Raw genomic sequence first — 20,123 nt, 5'->3', positions numbered from 1 at the left:
ATAATTTAATCCTAATAATATATAATATAATTAAAAATTAAAATATTAATTGTGTATAAAATTGCTCTTCTGAAAAATGGAAAAACGATCGCTCGTGAATTTATCGGTGATAATTGGACAACTCTGTTGGCACGTGGCGCGTTTAATGACATTTATATAATAGAGATCACGTGCATGTGTGTACATTTGAAGCCGCAAGCTATGCGATTCACCGAGCGCGTGTATAATAAACTAAAAAAAAAGTTTTATTAACCAGACAGAGCTTTTATTAATAATTAATCAAGTTTTTATAAATTATAATTACGGCTTGTCACTTTTTCACAATAATTTTCCATTATGAATAAGTTGTACAAGTTGCACACACAATAATGTATGTAATGTTTGTGTGTAACACAATGTGTTTTTATGATACATAACAATAACAAAAATATTTAAATGTAAATATACTTTTATTAAATTGACACGAAAAGCAATAAAAAATATTTAATAACGAATGTTACATTGACACATTTTTACGTTGCGTACTATCCTTGTTAAAACGTCAAAACGTGCAAAGCAGAATGATGTCGACCAGATTTTCGTGAATTTAAAAACTTGTTCCGATATAATTCACTCGAATTTACGATCGCAATAGGATCGCTTATCTCGTTCTCGATGTCTCAGCTGAAGCAATAATCGAAATAAAAATGTCGACCTTCATATCGTTGAACGTGTGGGCGAATCTCGTTTGTCGACAGTGCGCGTGGTAATAAAATCGGCTTTCTGTTTGCAAAAAAAAAAAAAAGAAAAAATACACATCCTTCCGTATTTCCGTATCATCGAACTTTTTCCACCATTGCAACAAACTGTGATGAACGATGTTTCGAATTAACGCATCGATGATTCATTTGTGTTTTTGATCCCACGACCAGGCATGCGTATTTACGGTCGCAATACCCTACAAATTGTAAAGGAGTTAGTTACCGCAAATTTTTTCAGAAATTACGAAACATCCCTTAAAAGCTATTAAAAGATAGAAGCTTTTTTATGAAATTTCTAAAGTTTAAAAAAGTCACGTAAAATGTTATAAACATATTCCGGAGTCTAACAAATGTTCTTAACAATTCTTAACATTCTACTTTAGTTCTTTTTCAGCGTAACTTAAAGTAAAGCAAAGTTTATTTGTTATTTAGAACAGTCTTAAGATTATTATTTCAATTATTTATTTCTGAGTTATTTACTAATAATTTTTTCTTGCAATTAAACTCGCAACTGTTTTATAAGGAAAAAAGAGTGGGGATTTTTTTTTAAATAGTGTGAGTTCTCTCTCTTAAATTATTTTATTACAAAAATAATTTCATAAATTAGCAAAAATTTTTTAAACGATTACATTAGAGTTACTTCTGTATCTGTTAAATCTCGAAAGTACACAAATATTTTCTGAATGCACAACTTTTTAAGCTTTTCTACGCAGAAATTTGTATTGGATCTTTAAATATTATTTCATCCTACATAACTCATTCGATTTTCCACCAGACGTCAGAACCTTCAGCTTTTAACATCCGCTCTGCCAAGGATGGCCGGGGTAAAATTGTCTTTTTATGTTCATTTTTGTCCCTTTCCAAATTTAGTTTCAATAAAATATAAAATATTCGCAGCGAAAGCATTTCTCTTTAATATTTATGTATTTACTCTTGCGATCGCTCATGTTTTTTTTTTATACATCTCAATCATTTCTTGTAAAACCTTTCTTAAAGTCTTTTTAAGGAATTCTTCTTCAAGGACCTTCTTCAAGAATACGCCTGCGAAATTGCAGAGTCATTTTTTCTAGATTAAGATTTAGATCTCTTCGTCTTTGCTTTTCAGATGTACGTAGAAGTAATATTACGTAAAGTATAATATAATAATATATTACAAAATAAAAAAAAAAGAAAGAAAGAGAAAACGATATCTTCTCCTAACATGATATTTTTATGCTCCCATTGTATTCGATCGACTAAATATCGACTAATTATTACAGATTACAAAACTGTAATAATTATTCATCATTATAGCATTAATTGTAAGAAGCTTTATTAATCTCATTCGCATTCACAAACATCTATAAGGTCAATTGAATTCTGTAAAATCTTCACAATTGATTTTTCTGAATTTTTCATGGGAATTCCTCTAAAAACTTTAAATAGATCTTATATCGCTTCCATCTAATATAAAAGATAATGATTATGCAACAAAACTTATTCATGGAATATACACAAGTTGAACGAAAATGTGAAAGTCCAAAATATCTCGCAATATGCTGTTCACTATTTAAGAAAAATAAAACACGTGAAAGATTCAATTGCATTTTGTCTTGTAATTGTGCATCTAATTCAATTTATTTAACAAATTTTACATGAAAGTATGCTTTAAAAATTTGAGAAAGAAACTCGCTACATCAAAAAGCGCTACATAAAAGCAGAAGTTATTCATGAACTACATTTAATTATCATTTTAATGCAACATATATGGCAATTGTGTACAACTGCAATCTTGACTTAAACTTCGGAATATTTAAAAGGAAAGTATCTTTTAATTAAAACTTATCTTTTATCATTAATTAAAAGATATAAAAACGGAGTATAAAAATCATATGCAGTATAAAAATATATTTGATGTTACGAGAGAATTCTACTTGAATATTTGGAAATCAAGATTATCTGAAATTGTAAGGAAAAACCTATTTGCAATTAGATTTGTCTTGACAAAATTAAACTGCTTCGACGATCGTCGCATTTTCCAAATTTAATCGGCCACTCTATTTAATAAAAAGTTTCTTCTTTTCATCTATACTTGACATGTATTACGCAAAAATTTCTTTACTAGACTTTAATTGTCGGAAACTTGAAAGATTTTGTAATATTTCATGATTATTTAATTTTTAACTTCATATTTTTACGCGCTACAATGATATTCTAGAAAAAAGCTAAAATCAAGTTAGAATCGGTATTTCGATTTTCCCAATTTCTAAAGTCTTTTAATTGTCTTATTTCTTGAAAACTGTTATTGAATGCTCCAGCAGTGTGGAGCAGCAATGAAATAAAAGTTCATTTTCTTAGTAAGTTTCATTACACAGTAATGAAATCGCAAAGGTGACTCGAAGTAGCACTAAATGAAGGCGAAATGAAGGCGAATGGTCTCTGCGATGTTACTTGTCTATATATTTTCCTCGATACATTACGGGAATCATGAAATGAAGTGGATTTGTTCTCATCTCATTCTGGAAAATAGCTAACTCCTTATTAACTCTACAAGAAATCACTTACAATTTTGAAATTAACAATAACGACGCACATATACATATTTTACAACTGTTGTAATCTGAAACGGAAAAAATATTTTCAATAGATATTCTTAATTAGAATATATGCTAATTTTATTTTATAAAAATTATTTCGTTTTGTACTTTATCTCGCACGTGAAGAATCAGTAAAATCGTTTTACTCTCTGCCTCTCACTGGTATTTAACTCAATAGAACGTCATTATTGTCTTTACAGTTGCGGTGGTGGTGGCCTTTTTCATCTGCTGGGCGCCGTTTCACGCTCAAAGGCTGCTAGCTGTGTACGCTCAGAGCAGCTCGTCTGAACCGGAAGATACCATGGTCATAGTCTACACCACGCTCACGTACGTGTCGGGAGTGTTCTACTATTTATCTACCACAGTGAATCCTCTCCTCTACAATATCATGTCTAACAAGTTCAGAGAGGCTTTCAAGGTGAGTCGTTTCTGGAGAACTTTAATCATTCTTTATAGCTTTATTTCTCGCTGGCAATTTCTACATGAACTGCTTTATAATTAAATACTTACATACTTGCAAAAAATAAACGAATATATTTTATATAGCATTTAAAAAATATTTTGTCATATGTAGTGTAATATATTTGATATTAAATATAATTACTTTTTATTATGTTCTCAATACTTTTTAAGACTTTTTGCATCCTCCATATTTCTACATAATAAATATATTGCATAATATACAAGTTCTAACTACGAATTTTGTTTTCTCGAACGTTATCGACAAGCATCAGTTAAGATCAGAATAAAATTACACAAAAATAAAAAATCTTTTATAATTTTACTTTTCATCTTTTCTTCCAGTCGATGCTGCCCAAGTATTGCATCAGGAAGTTCTCGTCTCACAAGGTCATCCGTCGACAACCAACTTATAGCAGTTTGTCGCGGTATCAGAGGTCAATAAGGCATCGATTCGATGATGCTCAACACTCGCCCTCGGTATCCATCAGCGACGAACAGCAACGATTAACGCATATCGCACTGGCGAACACGAATTTCTGCGAGCCAAATGGACTCGTAAAGTCACAGAACGAGCGAGAGGGACAGCCTGCGATTAAAGAAATCGTAGGCTGCCAAGATTATACCAGAAGAGTGTCCAGGGACTCCGATTGCAGCCAACTTACCATGATGACAACATTGAGCAAGCAAGGCTTGAACAGTGAGGGCAACAATAACACTAACGAGTGTCTCTTGAGGATCCAGAGATCGCCGAAAGCTGTCACTTTAGGTAGTATCTGTTTATCCTTGCCTCCGTTATATTAAAAATTAATCTTATATTTAATCAACGATGGCTAAATCAATTTCTTCGAAATTTCTTAAATTTACTGAATTAATTGAAAAATTCTTTTCGAAAGAAAGATGTCTACATGATGCGTTATACATATGTATGCATATCTAAAATATTATTTGCGAACATATAAATAATATTTAAAATACTTTTATTTTATTAAAATACGTATATTTTAAAAAATATGATATAATATATACATATTAAAAACTTCAAATAAGTATAAATTACATATTACTGTTGAAGCGCACGCTTATCATTTTGAAATTAATAAGCAGATTTTTGTCAACACATACACACACATTTTGTAATTAAAGTACATCCGCAAATATGAAACTATATAAAAAGCTACGAAAAATTTATAAGTTATAAGTTACAAAACATATTATGTTATAATGTAAAATATTTTGTTATAACTTTTTATTTTTAAATACATATATTATAATCTTTATACGCACATATATTCTTTTATGATCAGAACATCATTTAAGAGCAAATTTATGTCAAAATAAAACGTAAAAAATTATATTTATACTAAATGTATATGCACAAAAAACAGAAACTGTTTTTTATTTTATTTTTTTTTTTGCTAAAATTTCCTAACTCTTATTTGTATAAATCCGGCAGAACATGAAAAATATTCCTATCACTTTGGTATTTCTAACAGGAATTCTCACGGAGAGACTGGGCATTGGTACAAAAGGATTCTTCGCGCTGCATCGGAAGAATTTGTTGACTAGTCCGATGAAACCAAAATTGGAAACCGCTATTGCGATGCGACCACGATTTCAGAGTCATCCGAGCATTGAGAGCGCCAATACGATGAGCAACTCCAGTCTGCAGGACTTTGACGAGACCGAATTCACCGAAACGGAGTCGTCGCCTTATACACACACACATACACACACATGGGCGAGTTAAATTTCGAACTCGTCACTTGATGTTCATTTATCTCGACAGAATGTCGTCTCTCGAATTAGACGCCGAGCTCAAATCAAATAACGCTCTTTGGTTGTGGAAACCGCGGCGCAGGTTTGTACAAACTTCTAATTCAAGAGAAGGTCACAATCAAGGCAAATCTCGATGCAACACAGATTTAGCTACGTTCTAAACAGTTGCATTATCGAGATAATCAGCGGAACTTACATCAAAGATGAGAGAGTATCGCAAAGAATTATTGTAAAAGAAGAAAAAAGGAACTGATCCAATCATTACGATCACATAAAAATATACAAAATATGTGGAAATTAAAACGATAATGTAAATAAAAGACATTAAAATCATCGCTTGTGGTTTGTGGACCTGAAAGGAACGCATAAGCGCTTATGCGTGTTGCTTTACGCAAAGAACCGAGCCGGAAATTATAACACGAATACAAGATGTAAAGCATGCGTGAATGTTTAATATCTAAAGTGCGAATATTATACTTCCCTGTTCTATAGTACGGCTGTTAATAACGCTTCTCTGCAAACACGAGAGAGAATTTGCAGATGCAATTTTAGCGTTCCTAAGACTATATATACTATATAGTAAAATGTTATATTCTCGTTAATAAGATTCTTATTAATAAGAATGTTATTGTATAAAGAGAACGTTCTGTCAAGACTGGCATGTCAATGCTAGCTTCTTATATTTCCTGTCTGTCGTCGATATTTATGTATTTTGTGATAAAGCGGATTGTACAACGGCTTTATCGCAAAGACTTGCCCGAAAAAAAATATTATATATATATGGACATATTTTATATATAATTATATTTAAAATATGTCAATTTTTTATATAAATATATATAATTTTATATAATTATATATAATTTCATATAATTATATATAATTATATATGAAACATTTTTTCCTGGATGTACATAACGTACAGCCTGCACAACTTATTTATCTCAAGATAGAAAACTTGTACAAAATCGGAGTTGCTGCAAGTAAATGTGCAAGATATGCACTCCATAAAGGCGCATTAATAACCGTTAAATTCAATTTTAATTATCGATTCTCTATTTTTATAACATTAATATGCTCGCTTCTGTCAGATTTAATTTCTTCTAAAATGTATACAATGTACATCAATTTAAAGAAACTATCACAAAATCTGAATCATTGATCGGATCGGATAGTTATTTATTTCCCGATGAAACTAAAATCTTCCAATACATACAAAACCATACCGAACTATTTCAACACTAGAATATCAATCATGTAACATTTTCATTGCGGAAAAATGTGAAAAGTGAAAAATTGCTCCAATAACTTTAATGGTATAAAAGTTGTCACTCTTTTTCTCACATTTTTGCCCTAGGAAAAAGTTACAATACCCTAGAACAAAAATAAAATTATGCTCTTTTTAAACATATTTAAAAAATTAATTTGAAAAATAACTTATTTTGAAGATTGACAAATAAAAATATTAAGAAGGACAGCAAAATTTTCTTTGCATACGGGCGCCTTATATATCAGTGATAGCTTTGTATAAATTACTTCGACGTTATTAATGAAAAGTAATGACTGCAAAATTATAATTTCTTTAGCACTTTTTACAATAAAAAACTTTTTCTCAAGTTTACTTGTTTATCAAACACAGTAAAGAATATTAAAATGTTAAAAATATAAATACAAAGTTATTCAAAATACAATATTTTTTTGAAGCCGACCGTTAATAAAATCGCATTGAAAAATATCTCTATGACTACAAATATTCAAAAATATAGTTACGATATTTATTATTGATATTGTCGATATAAATACTTATCATATATATATGCGCAACTTTAAATTAATTTTAGCATTTATTTTTATACGTATATAATCAATGTTTCTCTTTATTTTAAGGAATAAACAATAAATCCGTATACACGACAATTGTATAATACATATGCATATATTTACTAAATAAACATGTAACAATCGTCCTTTTCAGCACTTTTAAAGGAGTGGATGTACTCACATTACCAACCTTTATCATTTCAGAAACTTTACACTTTAATTATAGATAACTTTAGTCTTATTAAAAAAAATATAGTTAGATATTTCAGTCTTATTCATAAAAAATAATAAAACAGTGTTTTAAAAAGGAGGTAAAAAATAACAAATTCTCGCCAATAAGCAGACAGTTTTATTAATGAAAAAAATATAACACTCTTTACGTATGTTACATATATAGAAACGTTCAATATATAATATTAACTTACGAAAAAAATCATCAAGCTAACTTAATACACGCCAAATTTTCACGAAACATTTTAATCTAAAAGATTTAATAAAGAATAACATCAATACAAGAACAAAAAGTAAGTAAAATTATAAATTTTACGTACTATTGAATTTTAGGTCGCTTCTCGATGTAAGCTTTAATCTTGGGTAAGGCGCGAATCTTCTTCACTAGCTTCTTCAATTCTGGATGATCCTGGTTCACATCCTTGGTTAAGATAAAGCTTATACGTTCAGAATATGCAGCTCACATGAAATCCGGCCATGACAGCTAAAATAATACACATGTGTCTTTGGACTTTTGCAAAATTAACAAGCTTTAGAGTAAGCTCCAGTATATACACCATCTCGCATCTATTCACCAATCAAAAACTTAATTTATTAAATATTATTTACTATGTTTAAAGTAAACGAACTATGTCAGTAAAAATTTTCTACTGTCTATTACTATGAAAAAAATATTAGAAATCTAAAATATTTATTTTTCGTATTAAAAAATAAATTTTTTGAAACTCTTGCATTTTTGCTATAGGGGTAGGATGGCTAATCATAGGAAAAGAGGAGGTATGTACGGCTCATAAAAAATTTACAAATAATGCATATAAATAAGACGTAAAATAACACAATAATTTATAAAATGAGTTTATAAAGTTTTGTTAAGAAATAAGAATGGTGAATATGTATATAAAGTAAAAATAATAATTACAATCTTCCTACATATATTACAAGTGTTACGACATGAAGTACATATTTCATGTAATATGCTTATTGCATTTAGTACACTGAATTCAATCTGCGCACTTTGTATGCTTTGGGAATAAATCCCGCCCGCTAAAAATGCCGTATATCCCAAAAGCCTATTCTACAATGTACTCTTTGTTTCCTTTTTCTTGCTTTCTGCCTCTTACTTCTTCCCCCTTTGCAACCATTTTATTGACAATTGTATTTTTTGTTACGTATTTCCTGTTTTTCCGAAGTTTGTTAACTTTTATCTCGAGCGACGTAAAATTTAAAACCGGATAAGAAGCAAAAAGACAAAATAGCAACAAGTAAGAAACAGGAAACAAAAAGCACATTGTAGAATAACTAAAAGAGATGGAATATACAAGGCAACAAACTAAACAAAGAATACGAGAGCAAAGCACTTGGATTTTGCTATACAACATGCTTTACTATTACAACATACTTTACTCTACACTTATGCATCACAAAATAACCACTAATGCTCAATTTCTTCACTTCTAGATAAGTTGCGGATAACCTTCTCCAGGAGATTCCCATTGTATTCTGAGAGATATCTCTTGGATAAAGTTATCTAGAGGTAAAGAAATTAAGCATAAGTCTTTTACATGCCCTATAGTAATTATTTTATGTAAATTATAATTTATAATGGCGCTGCTTATTAAAGTGACAATTCAATCCACAATAATTTCATTAATATTAACACTAAAAATCTGAAATCATAACTTAACATTAATATAACATAAAAGCGTGTAACAGAGTAGTTACGGGAAAATTACCACCACTCTTTCTATTTTTTCTAACTTCTGCGATGTAAATCCTAGCGCGGCATATTTGCCGGAGTTACCCTATAGTTTGACATGTAATCGATCATTACTTTGCCATTGATGAAGTATCCACCATTGTTCTTAACTTGAGCTTCGAATTTATCGAGATAAAAAGGCAATTTTTGGAAAGCAATTTCCTTTAACTTTGCTTTAAAAACGGAGTCCTGTTCCCAATAGTATTTGACCATAACTGCGAAAATAAATCTGACAATAAGTTAAAATTCATCGAACAAAGACAAAAATTCATCTGCGCTATGTAATGAACTTGAAATGAGAAAATTACAAAATAAATTTTATAATATAAATCAATATTTAAACAAAGAAACAATTAAAGTTATAGTTGCAATTATCTCAGAATTTCTTCAAAAATATACCATAGAAATAACATACTTGGTTTATGCTTCGGCCATTCTTCCAGAGTGAGTCTAATATCTTTGAATTTAATGCCACAATAACTTAACAAGTATCTGGATGGTTCTCCAACCGCTCCTTCCTTAAAGTATGTTAACTTATACATCGACATGGTCTGAAAATAGTATAGACATAAAAAATAAATTAAAAAAATAAAGATTAGGTTTGTTTTATAACAGAAAACGAGAATATTGAGACCATGGTATAAAACATTGTAAATCACTAAACACAGATGTCGGTATAATATTGACAAATCATGCACAGTAATCACATCAAATATCACATTAGTAACTTCGATTAATACTTTCTCTTTAATAAATTATTGATTAACTTTGAATATTAATTTATAAAAATATAATAAAAAATTTATTTTGCATATTCAATAAATTACAGGCGACATATACAGTAAATGTTCAACACTTTAGATTTATGTATTATCTTTGCAAGTATTATTTTTTATTTGATAATATTTTATGTTTATTTTGTTATAATAATATTTTAACAAATGTCAATTCACAAGCGCATCCGTTTAATCAAAAAATTAATATTATCAGGAAATCATAATTCTACTATTACGTTGCAATCTGCAATTCAATTTCTCACAAATGTTAAATCTCTCAATGTAACACTGAATGTTAAGTTTGCTGAAATATAACTGAACAATAGAGTTATAATAAAATGATACTTCTTATCTAACTATCCACTTAGGGGCATGTAATCTTTTGTAAACAAATATTTCATTATCTGTTAAAAATTATCTAGAGTGAAAAAATGGACTTATATGTAAGCAACAAAGTTTCATTTAAAAAATTTAAAAAAATATATACATTCCTTTTCCGTTTGCAAATTCTGTAAATGCATTTAATTATTCATATATAATATAGTATATGTGTGACACAAATCAGCTATGATATTTTGGTTGTATTATGAGATTTGGACGATGGTTATGGTGTAGCCAGTGCCAATAATTTACTCAACGTATTCAAAAATTAAATCTTTTATTTTCGAATGCGTTATCTTAAACCAGTTCTATATTAGTTGCAAGCCGATCGCAAGTTTGTTGCGATAGCCAATATGAAGTTTATATTTTGAAATCAACGTTTTATATTGGCTGTCGCAACAAACTTGCGATCAGCTTGCAACTAATGTACAGCCAGAGGAGAAATGTCCACTCACCTCTCTTCATTACTTATTCGACTTGATCAGAGAAAACGATTTGTTTTCTCGAATGTTCTTGAAGGTTTCGAATTTCGGTTTAAATTATACGCAATCCGGCGGTTTTCTTTTGTGGGATGCAGCTGTTGCATTTCATTTCTTTAATGAATTATAGTGTGTGCAATATTGCGCTCGACTGTTGCATTGTCGGATTATTTGGTACCTGCTTCGATAAATAGATGCGGTTTATAACGCGTCTCTAATTATTACTCGCTTTTTGTTGCCGTTCATCAGTATATTGTCTGCCTGTCTGTATTGTCCTTTTTTTCCTGCCCTGAGTATCTGAGCATCCTTTGCGCGGACTTAGCTATATTCGATATTTCTCGCGGATTCGTATGTACTCGTATGCTATTCTTTTACATAAGACAAAAAAACTATCTTTTATATTTAAATTGCAGTTGGAATAGTGGCGATAAATTTGCCACAACATATTGTTAGTAGACAGTAATTATCTAATCTATCATTGCATTGATAAACTAATTTTTTATTGAATGTTTTAATAAAATAAAAATAATAATAAATTATTTATAAAATAAATTTTAATTTATAAAATAATTTTTTTATATTATTATTTTTATTTATATTATTGATAGAAAATATTAATAAAAAATGAAATATGTATGTATATTAAAAACCTTACACAGGATGTCGTAAGTATGTTTTAAAATTTTGTGAGCATGTTCTTGAATAAAAAGAAAAAACAAATGTTCTTATGAGCATTAGATTGCAAATGCTCTGTTGTCGAAATAATGGACATAGTAGAATGTAATACTCAAATAAAGATTTTATTTAAAAGTTTCAGGTGGGTATTTTTTTTTGTTTATAAAAAAGGCTTCAAAATGTCCTGTCATCATTTTCCATGTACTAAACACGTTTACATGAATAATGCATTCGCAAACGTCAGCTCTATTATTTTGATAAGAAAGTATTTACATCCTAATATTCACAAAAATATTCATTCTTCCTTTTATTATAAACATATTTAAGAAATTTTAAAATATTATCCTATATAAAAAGATATTCTAAATTTAACTTCAAAGAAACAACGTAATATTTATAAACGCATGATAGTAATAAAAAATCGCAATAATAGTAATAAAAAATCGAATTAATTTGCACTATTTATAAAATAAAATACTATCTGAAACAACTATTACTGAAATCATATGCTATGTGATGATATGCACAATTGATAATTATACATTTTCAAATAGATGAGTAAGAGGAAATTAGAAATATAAGAAGCGAGTAGCACATATTTTTACTGAGTAAACAAGATTTTATTTCATATTTCTTTGGTACGTAATAATATTAAATATTATTAGATTGCGAAAAAAATGAATAAAGCTATTCGGGCGTAATATATATAAGCACGTAATTCTTTTACAAAACGTTTTAAAATAAAGTAGCTAGTGATAAATGATGTCGTGACATGTAACAAGTCAAAGAAATAAATCAATGCTAGAATTATAAATCGTTTTATTAAGTAGTGCAGCGTATATAGCAAACTATTTTATAATTTAGCACAGTCTAGCCATCCGTCCGTTCGATTGTCCGTCTGTAAGATTTCTCAGAAATGATATTTAATTTTTTAGAACTCTGTTTTTGGCAGATACCTGAGGACCTTAATTTCATCAAGATAAAGTATGAATCAAATTAATTAAAGGAGTCAAAGATCGAAGTCCATAAGTCAGTAATACAGATCAAATCAATGGTTTAAATTTTTCAAATTCAGTTTTTGGCAATAGATACTAAGATTTTTAGTTTTACCGAGGTAAAATATGGGTCAAATCAATTAATGTAAGAAAACCAAAATAAATTTGAATAGTTTCTTCCAATAGGTTTTTCGTTGCATTACTTATAATTATTGTAGTTATATTCGTTGCAAAGGGTTTATTTAAAATTCAGTTTTAGGTCGCTTTTCGATGTAAGCTTTAACGTTGGGCAAAGCGCGAACTTTCTCCACGAGTTTTTTCAATTCGGGATGATCTTCATTCGGATCTACAGCCAGAACAGAGCTTAGAATGTCACAATGTCCAGCCCACTGGAAATCTGCCCACGACAACTAAAATAATAAAAAGAAATGTATTTTGTCTCTTTACGAAGACAAATATATTTAACACGAAGATCAATAGCTTAGTAAACAATAGAAAATTATTACTTTGCCACCGACGAGATATCCGCCATTCTTCTTAACTTGTTCTTCAAACTTGTCGCGGGAGAGGTACAATTTTTGGAAAACGATTTCCTTGAGTTTCGCTTTGAAGGTAGGATTTTGTTCCATATAATAATGGCCCATTGCTACAAAAATAAATTTGCCTTTCGATTATTTGTGTTAAAGAAAAAGAAAAAGGCTTTCGTGGTAAACCGCCAGAAAAGCATAATTAAACAGCGTGCGAAAACATTTAAAAAATATATGATTTAAAATAGCTGCTTTATACAGAATATTTTACAGTAACATTAACATTATTCTTGACACTTGTGCAATATGTATGTATCCTTGAATAATTCCGCTGGTGCGGAAGATTCGAAAAGTCAATGTTGGATTATTATATAATAATTGATGATCTGTCATTTTTTCGTATTTACTGATTACCGAAATTTTTACCTTGTCTGATATCATCGATAGAATCGACTACGGCATCAATCTCCATAGCCTCGAAATCATCGGATCCGTATAAATTGCCCTTCTTGGCGATGAATCGTCCAATAGCCTTAGACTGATGATATTGCTTACCATCAATCTCCAGGACCGGCACTTGTCCCATGGGCATGTCTGTATATATAAACATGTTATTAGATTATTATTGAAAATAATATCTGTTTCATGTGCGCGTTTATGCTAAAAATGCGACTAAAAGAACTTACAACTTGTCAATAAATGCGAGAAATTTAGGCTTGCAAAATATAGAAGAATGTGAAAAAAGCCCATTTCTTGCAAAGCATGAATTGGAAATTATTCGTGGGATAGAAATAGAAAATAACAGTTATTTGTACATTAGTTCCGGAGAAAGTATTAAAAATCGAGATTTATTAATAATTGCTGAAATAATCATATAAATTTTTTTAAAGATTTGTATTCTTTAAAATAAAATCAATGGCATATTTATATATATTACGAAAGATGATTTAATTATACCAAATAATTTTTATTTTCTATTCTACCAATAGTTTTAGTAATAATTTATGCTTTGTATTTTTAAGTAAAAAATAGGCTTTTTCGCATCCTCCTTTTATAACACGAATTATTATATAAATGGAATCTAAAATGTTTCAAAAATTGTAGTATATATACAGATAACATACTTGGTTTATACTTTGGCCATTCATCAAAGGTGATTCTGATATCCTCAAATTTGATGTCACAATGATTTAACAAAAACCTAATTGGCTCCCCAATGCCAGTAGCGTTGAGATACATTAATTTATACGTCGGCATATTCTGGAAATTAATAAATATGAAAACAAACAATATATATATATGTATATATAAAGTAAGGTTGCGATTAAAAAGGTCTAAAACGATAGCACACGAAGTCATTTTGTGACGTGACAAGCAGCCGTATGAACGAATCAATTGATGCTTGTGTATAAACAGTTCAGAGCTTGTATGGGGACACATCAATACTTTATCGCGTCACGAAATGACCTTGTGTGCTTCAATATTAGCTTCCATTTTTATTGAGGTCTTTTACAAATAATTGTTGACCATTAACTAAAAAAAAAGATAAATATAATCAAATTCAATCTTTGTTCTTTGATTTTATTATTTAATTAATATTCTTATGATATAACTATATTTTATATTTATTTAAAAATAAACCATTTTTAGAAGTATTAGTTTAGGCAGTATTAAAATAAGCGAACTCGATTATATTTATTTTAGAAGCAGGTTATGAAATAGAGAAGATATAATTTCTCATTACCTAGCAGTTTGTAATCCGACTTGAAAAATCGAGGCTCTAGCAACCGGCACACAGCTAATCGCGGATCAAGAATGACTGGAGTGTTTCGTTGAAACGGTACTGTCTATATATCTAGCCACTTGATGACATAAGTCCTTTTTATAGAAAGAATTATACAGAAATACTAATCTTACTCACACAATCACATGCATACAAAATTATATCTAACTTAGCTAGAATGCATGCACGGAAGGTTGAATTTTAAGCAGAACAATAAATCACTGTAATGTCATAAAAATATTAAAATGAATCGTAAGATTGGTAAGTGATCAAAAAGTGACTTTAATAATCATTTTAGAGTTATTTCGACATTATTTCGACATTATTTTAATGATATAATCTTTTATCTTGCTTGGAATATAATACAAAAAAAAATAAATGTTTTTTATTTTCTCTTAGATTAAAACGCTAATCACAGGATAGTAACGCAAACTATATCGTGGCATTTTTACTTTTTTCATCAAAGACGATTTCTCATCTTTTATCACATCACATTGTATCTTCTTTATCATAATGCATCTTGCAAAAATTTGAAAATGATAAAAAATTAAAATTATTTTGCGCGTTATCTATATAATAAAACATGATGCTATCTCATTATGCCAGGTTTAATTATTTTAATATATATAATTATGAGTGCGCTCTGTTACAAGCATGATGACTATGATTTATCATTTTATCCTTCTTTAATATTCGCTGACAAGGATAAAGTAATGCATTATGCGTATCATGCGTGAAACAAAACGTACTTTGTAAATAGGTTTTTAATTAAAAACAGTATTATTTGCTTTTATTTGCTAATGTAAATGCAGTAGAAATACTGATACTGTCATGATAATCCATATTCCATTATTCATAAATAACGTGTAAAATCGTCTCCTTTTACTGTTATAATCCTTCCGGGATAGTTTGGAATTATTCCAGGATTATAACAGTATTTCTCATATTCTTTAAACAATAATAATTTTTCCTAATTATATTACAGAATATAACGATTAAAAAATTAATCATTATTGCTTTTAATATATCGTTTAATATCGTATAATATCGTATAATAACATAAAGTGATAAAAAAAATATAATTTTGTACTATTTATAATAATATTATTCGATGTTATTTAAATTGTATAATAATATATATAATTTGATAAAATATACGCAATATTTTTGAACAGATAAGCAAGAAAGAATTTTATAAATAGAAGCGACAAGCACGTACACTTTTATGCTGCAAACGAAAAGATTTTATTTCCTTTTCCGCAATAACTTGTTCCGCAATAATATTTAGTTGTTATTAGATTGCAGAGAAATTGATTAAAGCTATTTCGGATGTATGGTAATACATTAGCGCACTATTCTTTTTACAAAACATTTTGAGATAGAAATCATTATTACAAAACGATGGCGTAACAAATCAATGAAAGAGCATGAAGAGTATATGGTGTTACATCGTTTTATTTACAATTGGGTTATGGGTCGCTTCTCAATATAAGCTTTAACGTTGGGCAAAGCACGAACTTTCTCCACCAGTTTTTTCAATTCGGGATGATCCTTATTCGGATCATCTTCCAGAACAAAACTCAGATAATCAAAATATGCAGCCCACAGGAAATCTGCCCACGACAGCTACAACAACAAAAATATATTTTCGTTTGTTTACGATGATAGAGGCAATAAGATCAAATAAATAGCTTGGCACGTAATCGAAATTTATTACCTTGCCACCAACGAAATATCCGCCGTTTTTCTTAACTTGAGCTTCAAATTTGTCGAGATAATAGGGCCATTTTTGAAAGGCAGTCTCTTTGAGTTTCTCTTTAAAAGCAGGATCTTTTTCCCAATAATATTGGGATAACACTACAAAAATAAATTTACTATACGATTTTTGCTTCGCATAGAGATAAAAAGCATATTGTACAATAAATCACCGTGAGAAAAGCGATATTAATTAAACAGCACGCGATAATTATTCAAGAAATATATTGTTAACTTCAAATATCTGCTTTATGCAGATAACACTAAACCTCTATTTGACATATGCACAACATGTGTGCAAGATGTGATTGACTAATCCCATCGGCGCGAAAGACTCGGAAAGTTACAATGTATATGTCTTGTTGATTTAATGATTATATAATTAACAACTTGTCATCCTTTCACATTGGTTAATATTTTTACCTAATCTTATGTCGTCCATAGAATCAATGGTAGCATCAATCTCCATGGCCTCATAATCATCAGACCCATATAAATTGCCCTTCTTGGCGATGAATCGTCCAATGGCCCTGGACTGATGATATTGCTTCCCGTCGATCTCCAGTACTGGCATTTGTCCCATGGGCATGTCTGCAATGTATAAAAATATTATGAGATTGTTGCAAAGCAATATCTGTCCCACGCATATATTAGAAACATAAATGATCGTAAACCAAATGATCGTAGAACAATAAAACTTGACGATAGATGCGAGAAATTCTCTTTGCAAAGTAAATTTTATAACACGAATTAGTGTTTAGAAAGAACAATTAAAATTATAATTGTTTTGTAATCTAAAAATAATAGCATATGAGAGGTAACATACTTGGTTTATGTTTTGGCCAATCATCGAAGGTAAACCTAACATCCTCAAATTTAATGCCACAGTGACTTAACAAGAACCTAATTGATTCTCCAAGGCCGTGAATGTTGAAATACAGTAACTTGTACGGCGACATTTTCTGAAAATTACATAAATGTAAAAATGTATGTACAAAATATTAGAATAAGGTTTGCCTTATTTTCAAACAAGTCTAAACGAACATCATGCCAGTAAATACAAAAATCCATGCGACGTAATAAAATGTTGCGTCTCATCTCGTCTTTAAATTGTCACACAGTTTACGAAAAATTTCGACGGTTTAAACAATTCCGTTTGCAAGAAACTTGATCGATGCATGAACTTAAATCTCGCGTTACACAATTGCATTCGGTACGGTTTATTATTCAAATCTATCGCAACAACTACTGCAGAAATAACTGCCGCAAACTATGTAAGGCGTGGACAGACCACCTGTCATTTAGGGTAAGTATGTTTACCAACGTTGATTTTGAATTTACGCAAAAAAAGATCTTGTTTAAATCTAATTGAATCACCTCGTACTTTAAATACAATATTTAAATCAACATTTTATTATTTATAAGAAGAAGATGGTATTATGATCCATGTAGATATGCACATGGCTCTTCATAATATCTTCGTTATTAGATAGCGAATTCTAATGAGTACTTATAAAATTATTTGTTTAGTAGTCATTACACAGAAATGTTAATACGCCAATACACAGTAGCTAGCATTTACGCATTTTCAATGCATCAAATGCATTTTTATATAACTTTCCAGTTTTTACTTTTGAAATGCAAGGTATATTTTAGCTTGATTATACTTTTTTTTTAAACTCGTGTGCACACGAATATATTATACATACACTTAAGTTCTATTTGTTATTTAATATTTTATTCGGCTGTACTATTTTGAGGTATGCATTAAATAATAACATTTAGCAATGTTGAGGCAATTAGTTAATTAGCCTCCTAAGTGTATTGATAATAAATTTATTATCTTATATAGTATATAATAAAATTTACCTCAAGGTTTTTACGTAATGTTTACCGAAGAATTCGATAAGCGCACAGTTCTGCTACAGATTGATAATTCACGTTATATATTCCGTAAATTTTTAGTACTGATTTAGTACTGACACAGCAAGTTATATTTATAAAAATTTATGTGTACGTATATACATACACATATATCCTGCAATAGGTTTTTTTAAATATATAATTTTGACTAAGCACTGTGTTAAGAAGAATCAATTTTTTTAAATTTATTTTTATAAGGGACCGCACCACCTTTATTCTTTTTTTCAATTTGTTACGCGTCCCCATATTTTTATAAATAATGTCTCAAGTATAATAAATATTTCCTAATTTTGAGTACAAAATCGATTGAATAATACTTTGACAAATATAATCATTAAGTTTTCAATTTAAATATGGATTATTAACAAAGTTATTGTACAAAATGTATATGGGGGCTATAATGCCACCTTCTCTTCTAATATAAGATACTAATTTGAATATTGCATGGGAATAAATTAAATAATCTAACATCGTCCCTGCTCTCGCTATTTAAGGTTTGTTTGCGTCGCATGCTTCAATATACTTCAACATGCTTCCATGATAACACCTACTCATTCTAACGTATATAACGCATATAATGAATCTTCAATTTAAGCCTCCTATGTACAAAGGTAGAAGTCGTTCCGAGATATCGGATGGAGGAAGAATTAACAAAATCACATTTCAACAATTTACTCATTTGAGCAATTCAATTAGTCAATTTTTTCTTTGAGATCTCGAAGCGATTTAATTCTAACATCGTTGATTTTACGCAAATTTAATACATACGTATATGTCGATGAAATGTTCGAAAGAGAAAGTTTTCAAAATGTTGTTATCCATCTGTGTATCATTATAATCGTCATATATTAAACTTATTTTTATATAACTCCGGCAATTATTTTAAGTGTAATCTTGTATAATCAAATTCAGTCTTGGTATTTATAATTACATAATTTAATTTAATCCTTATGACACACACAAAAACACACAACTCTATTTTATATATTTATTTAAAAATAAATCATTTCCGAAAGTATTAATTCAAGTAATATTGAAATAAGCATACTCGCCCTTATTTATTCTAGAAGCAGATTATAAAATTAAGAAGATATAAGTCTCTATTACCTTGTAATCTGTATAAATCGATCTATTGTAGAAATCGAGACTCTGACAGTCGATGCGGACCTGTTCGCGGATCAAGAACGACTGAGCGTTTCGTTGGAATAATATTGTGTAATGTATACCCAGTTACTTGGGAACATATGACCTTGTTCAAAAGGAATTTATAGATCTTGTTCTTTGTCATTGCATTGGGTTACATTAAAATTTTCTATCTCTGCAATTTCACATAACTTCAAATATATGTATGTATCTATTTAATTTTAAGTACAACAAGCGCTTTAATGCAGCCATAAAGAGAGAGAGAGGGAGAGAGGGAGAGAGAGGGAGGGGCAAAAAAAGAGATAGAAAGGCAGAGAGAGAGAG

General features: G+C 29.5%; 3 protein-coding genes and 1 long non-coding RNA gene across 4 annotated transcripts in view; 2 read left to right on the top strand and 2 right to left on the bottom strand.

Moving 5' to 3' along the window:
- The window catches only part of LOC108756682 (neuromedin-U receptor 2-like), a 14,270-nt gene extending 8,173 nt beyond the window's left edge, over positions 1 to 6,097 (top strand). The window contains 4 exon segments of the mRNA XM_018500673.1: positions 3,517 to 3,734; positions 4,121 to 4,544; positions 5,272 to 5,510; positions 5,513 to 6,097. Coding sequence (XP_018356175.1) covers positions 3,517 to 3,734; positions 4,121 to 4,544; positions 5,272 to 5,510; positions 5,513 to 5,545 — 914 coding nt within the window. The 3' untranslated portion in view covers positions 5,546 to 6,097.
- Positions 6,098 to 7,925: 1,828 nt separating this feature from the next.
- LOC108756665 (glutathione S-transferase-like) lies at positions 7,926 to 15,079 on the bottom strand. The gene is given in 8 exon segments (XM_018500655.1): positions 7,926 to 8,090; positions 9,438 to 9,577; positions 9,778 to 10,020; positions 12,913 to 13,078; positions 13,175 to 13,314; positions 13,622 to 13,789; positions 14,320 to 14,455; positions 14,940 to 15,079. Coding segments are annotated over 7 exon segments (1,155 nt in total). The 5' UTR covers positions 14,453 to 14,455; positions 14,940 to 15,079.
- A 1,082-nt stretch (positions 15,080 to 16,161) lies between these two features.
- Positions 16,162 to 19,861, bottom strand: LOC108756891 (glutathione S-transferase-like). The gene is made up of 5 exons (XM_018501041.1): positions 19,764 to 19,861; positions 17,560 to 17,695; positions 17,157 to 17,324; positions 16,696 to 16,835; positions 16,162 to 16,604 (listed from the first exon to the last, which is right to left on the bottom strand). Exons 2-5 carry the CDS (start codon positions 17,690 to 17,692, stop codon positions 16,437 to 16,439), a joined length of 609 nt encoding a protein of 202 aa, XP_018356543.1. The 5' UTR covers positions 17,693 to 17,695; positions 19,764 to 19,861; the 3' UTR covers positions 16,162 to 16,436.
- Positions 17,580 to 20,123, top strand: part of LOC108756893 — a 5,844-nt gene continuing 3,300 nt past the window's right edge. The window contains exons 1-2 of the long non-coding RNA XR_001939871.1: positions 17,580 to 17,656; positions 18,039 to 18,043. This is a non-coding gene — a long non-coding RNA (uncharacterized LOC108756893). The remainder of the gene's footprint in view (positions 17,657 to 18,038; positions 18,044 to 20,123) is intronic.

Source organism: Trachymyrmex septentrionalis, unplaced genomic scaffold (genome assembly GCF_001594115.1).
Source record: "Trachymyrmex septentrionalis isolate Tsep2-gDNA-1 unplaced genomic scaffold, Tsep1.0 scaffold13, whole genome shotgun sequence".
Lineage (NCBI taxonomy): Eukaryota > Metazoa > Arthropoda > Insecta > Hymenoptera > Formicidae > Trachymyrmex > Trachymyrmex septentrionalis.
This window is presented reverse-complemented; position numbering and strand designations above follow the sequence as displayed.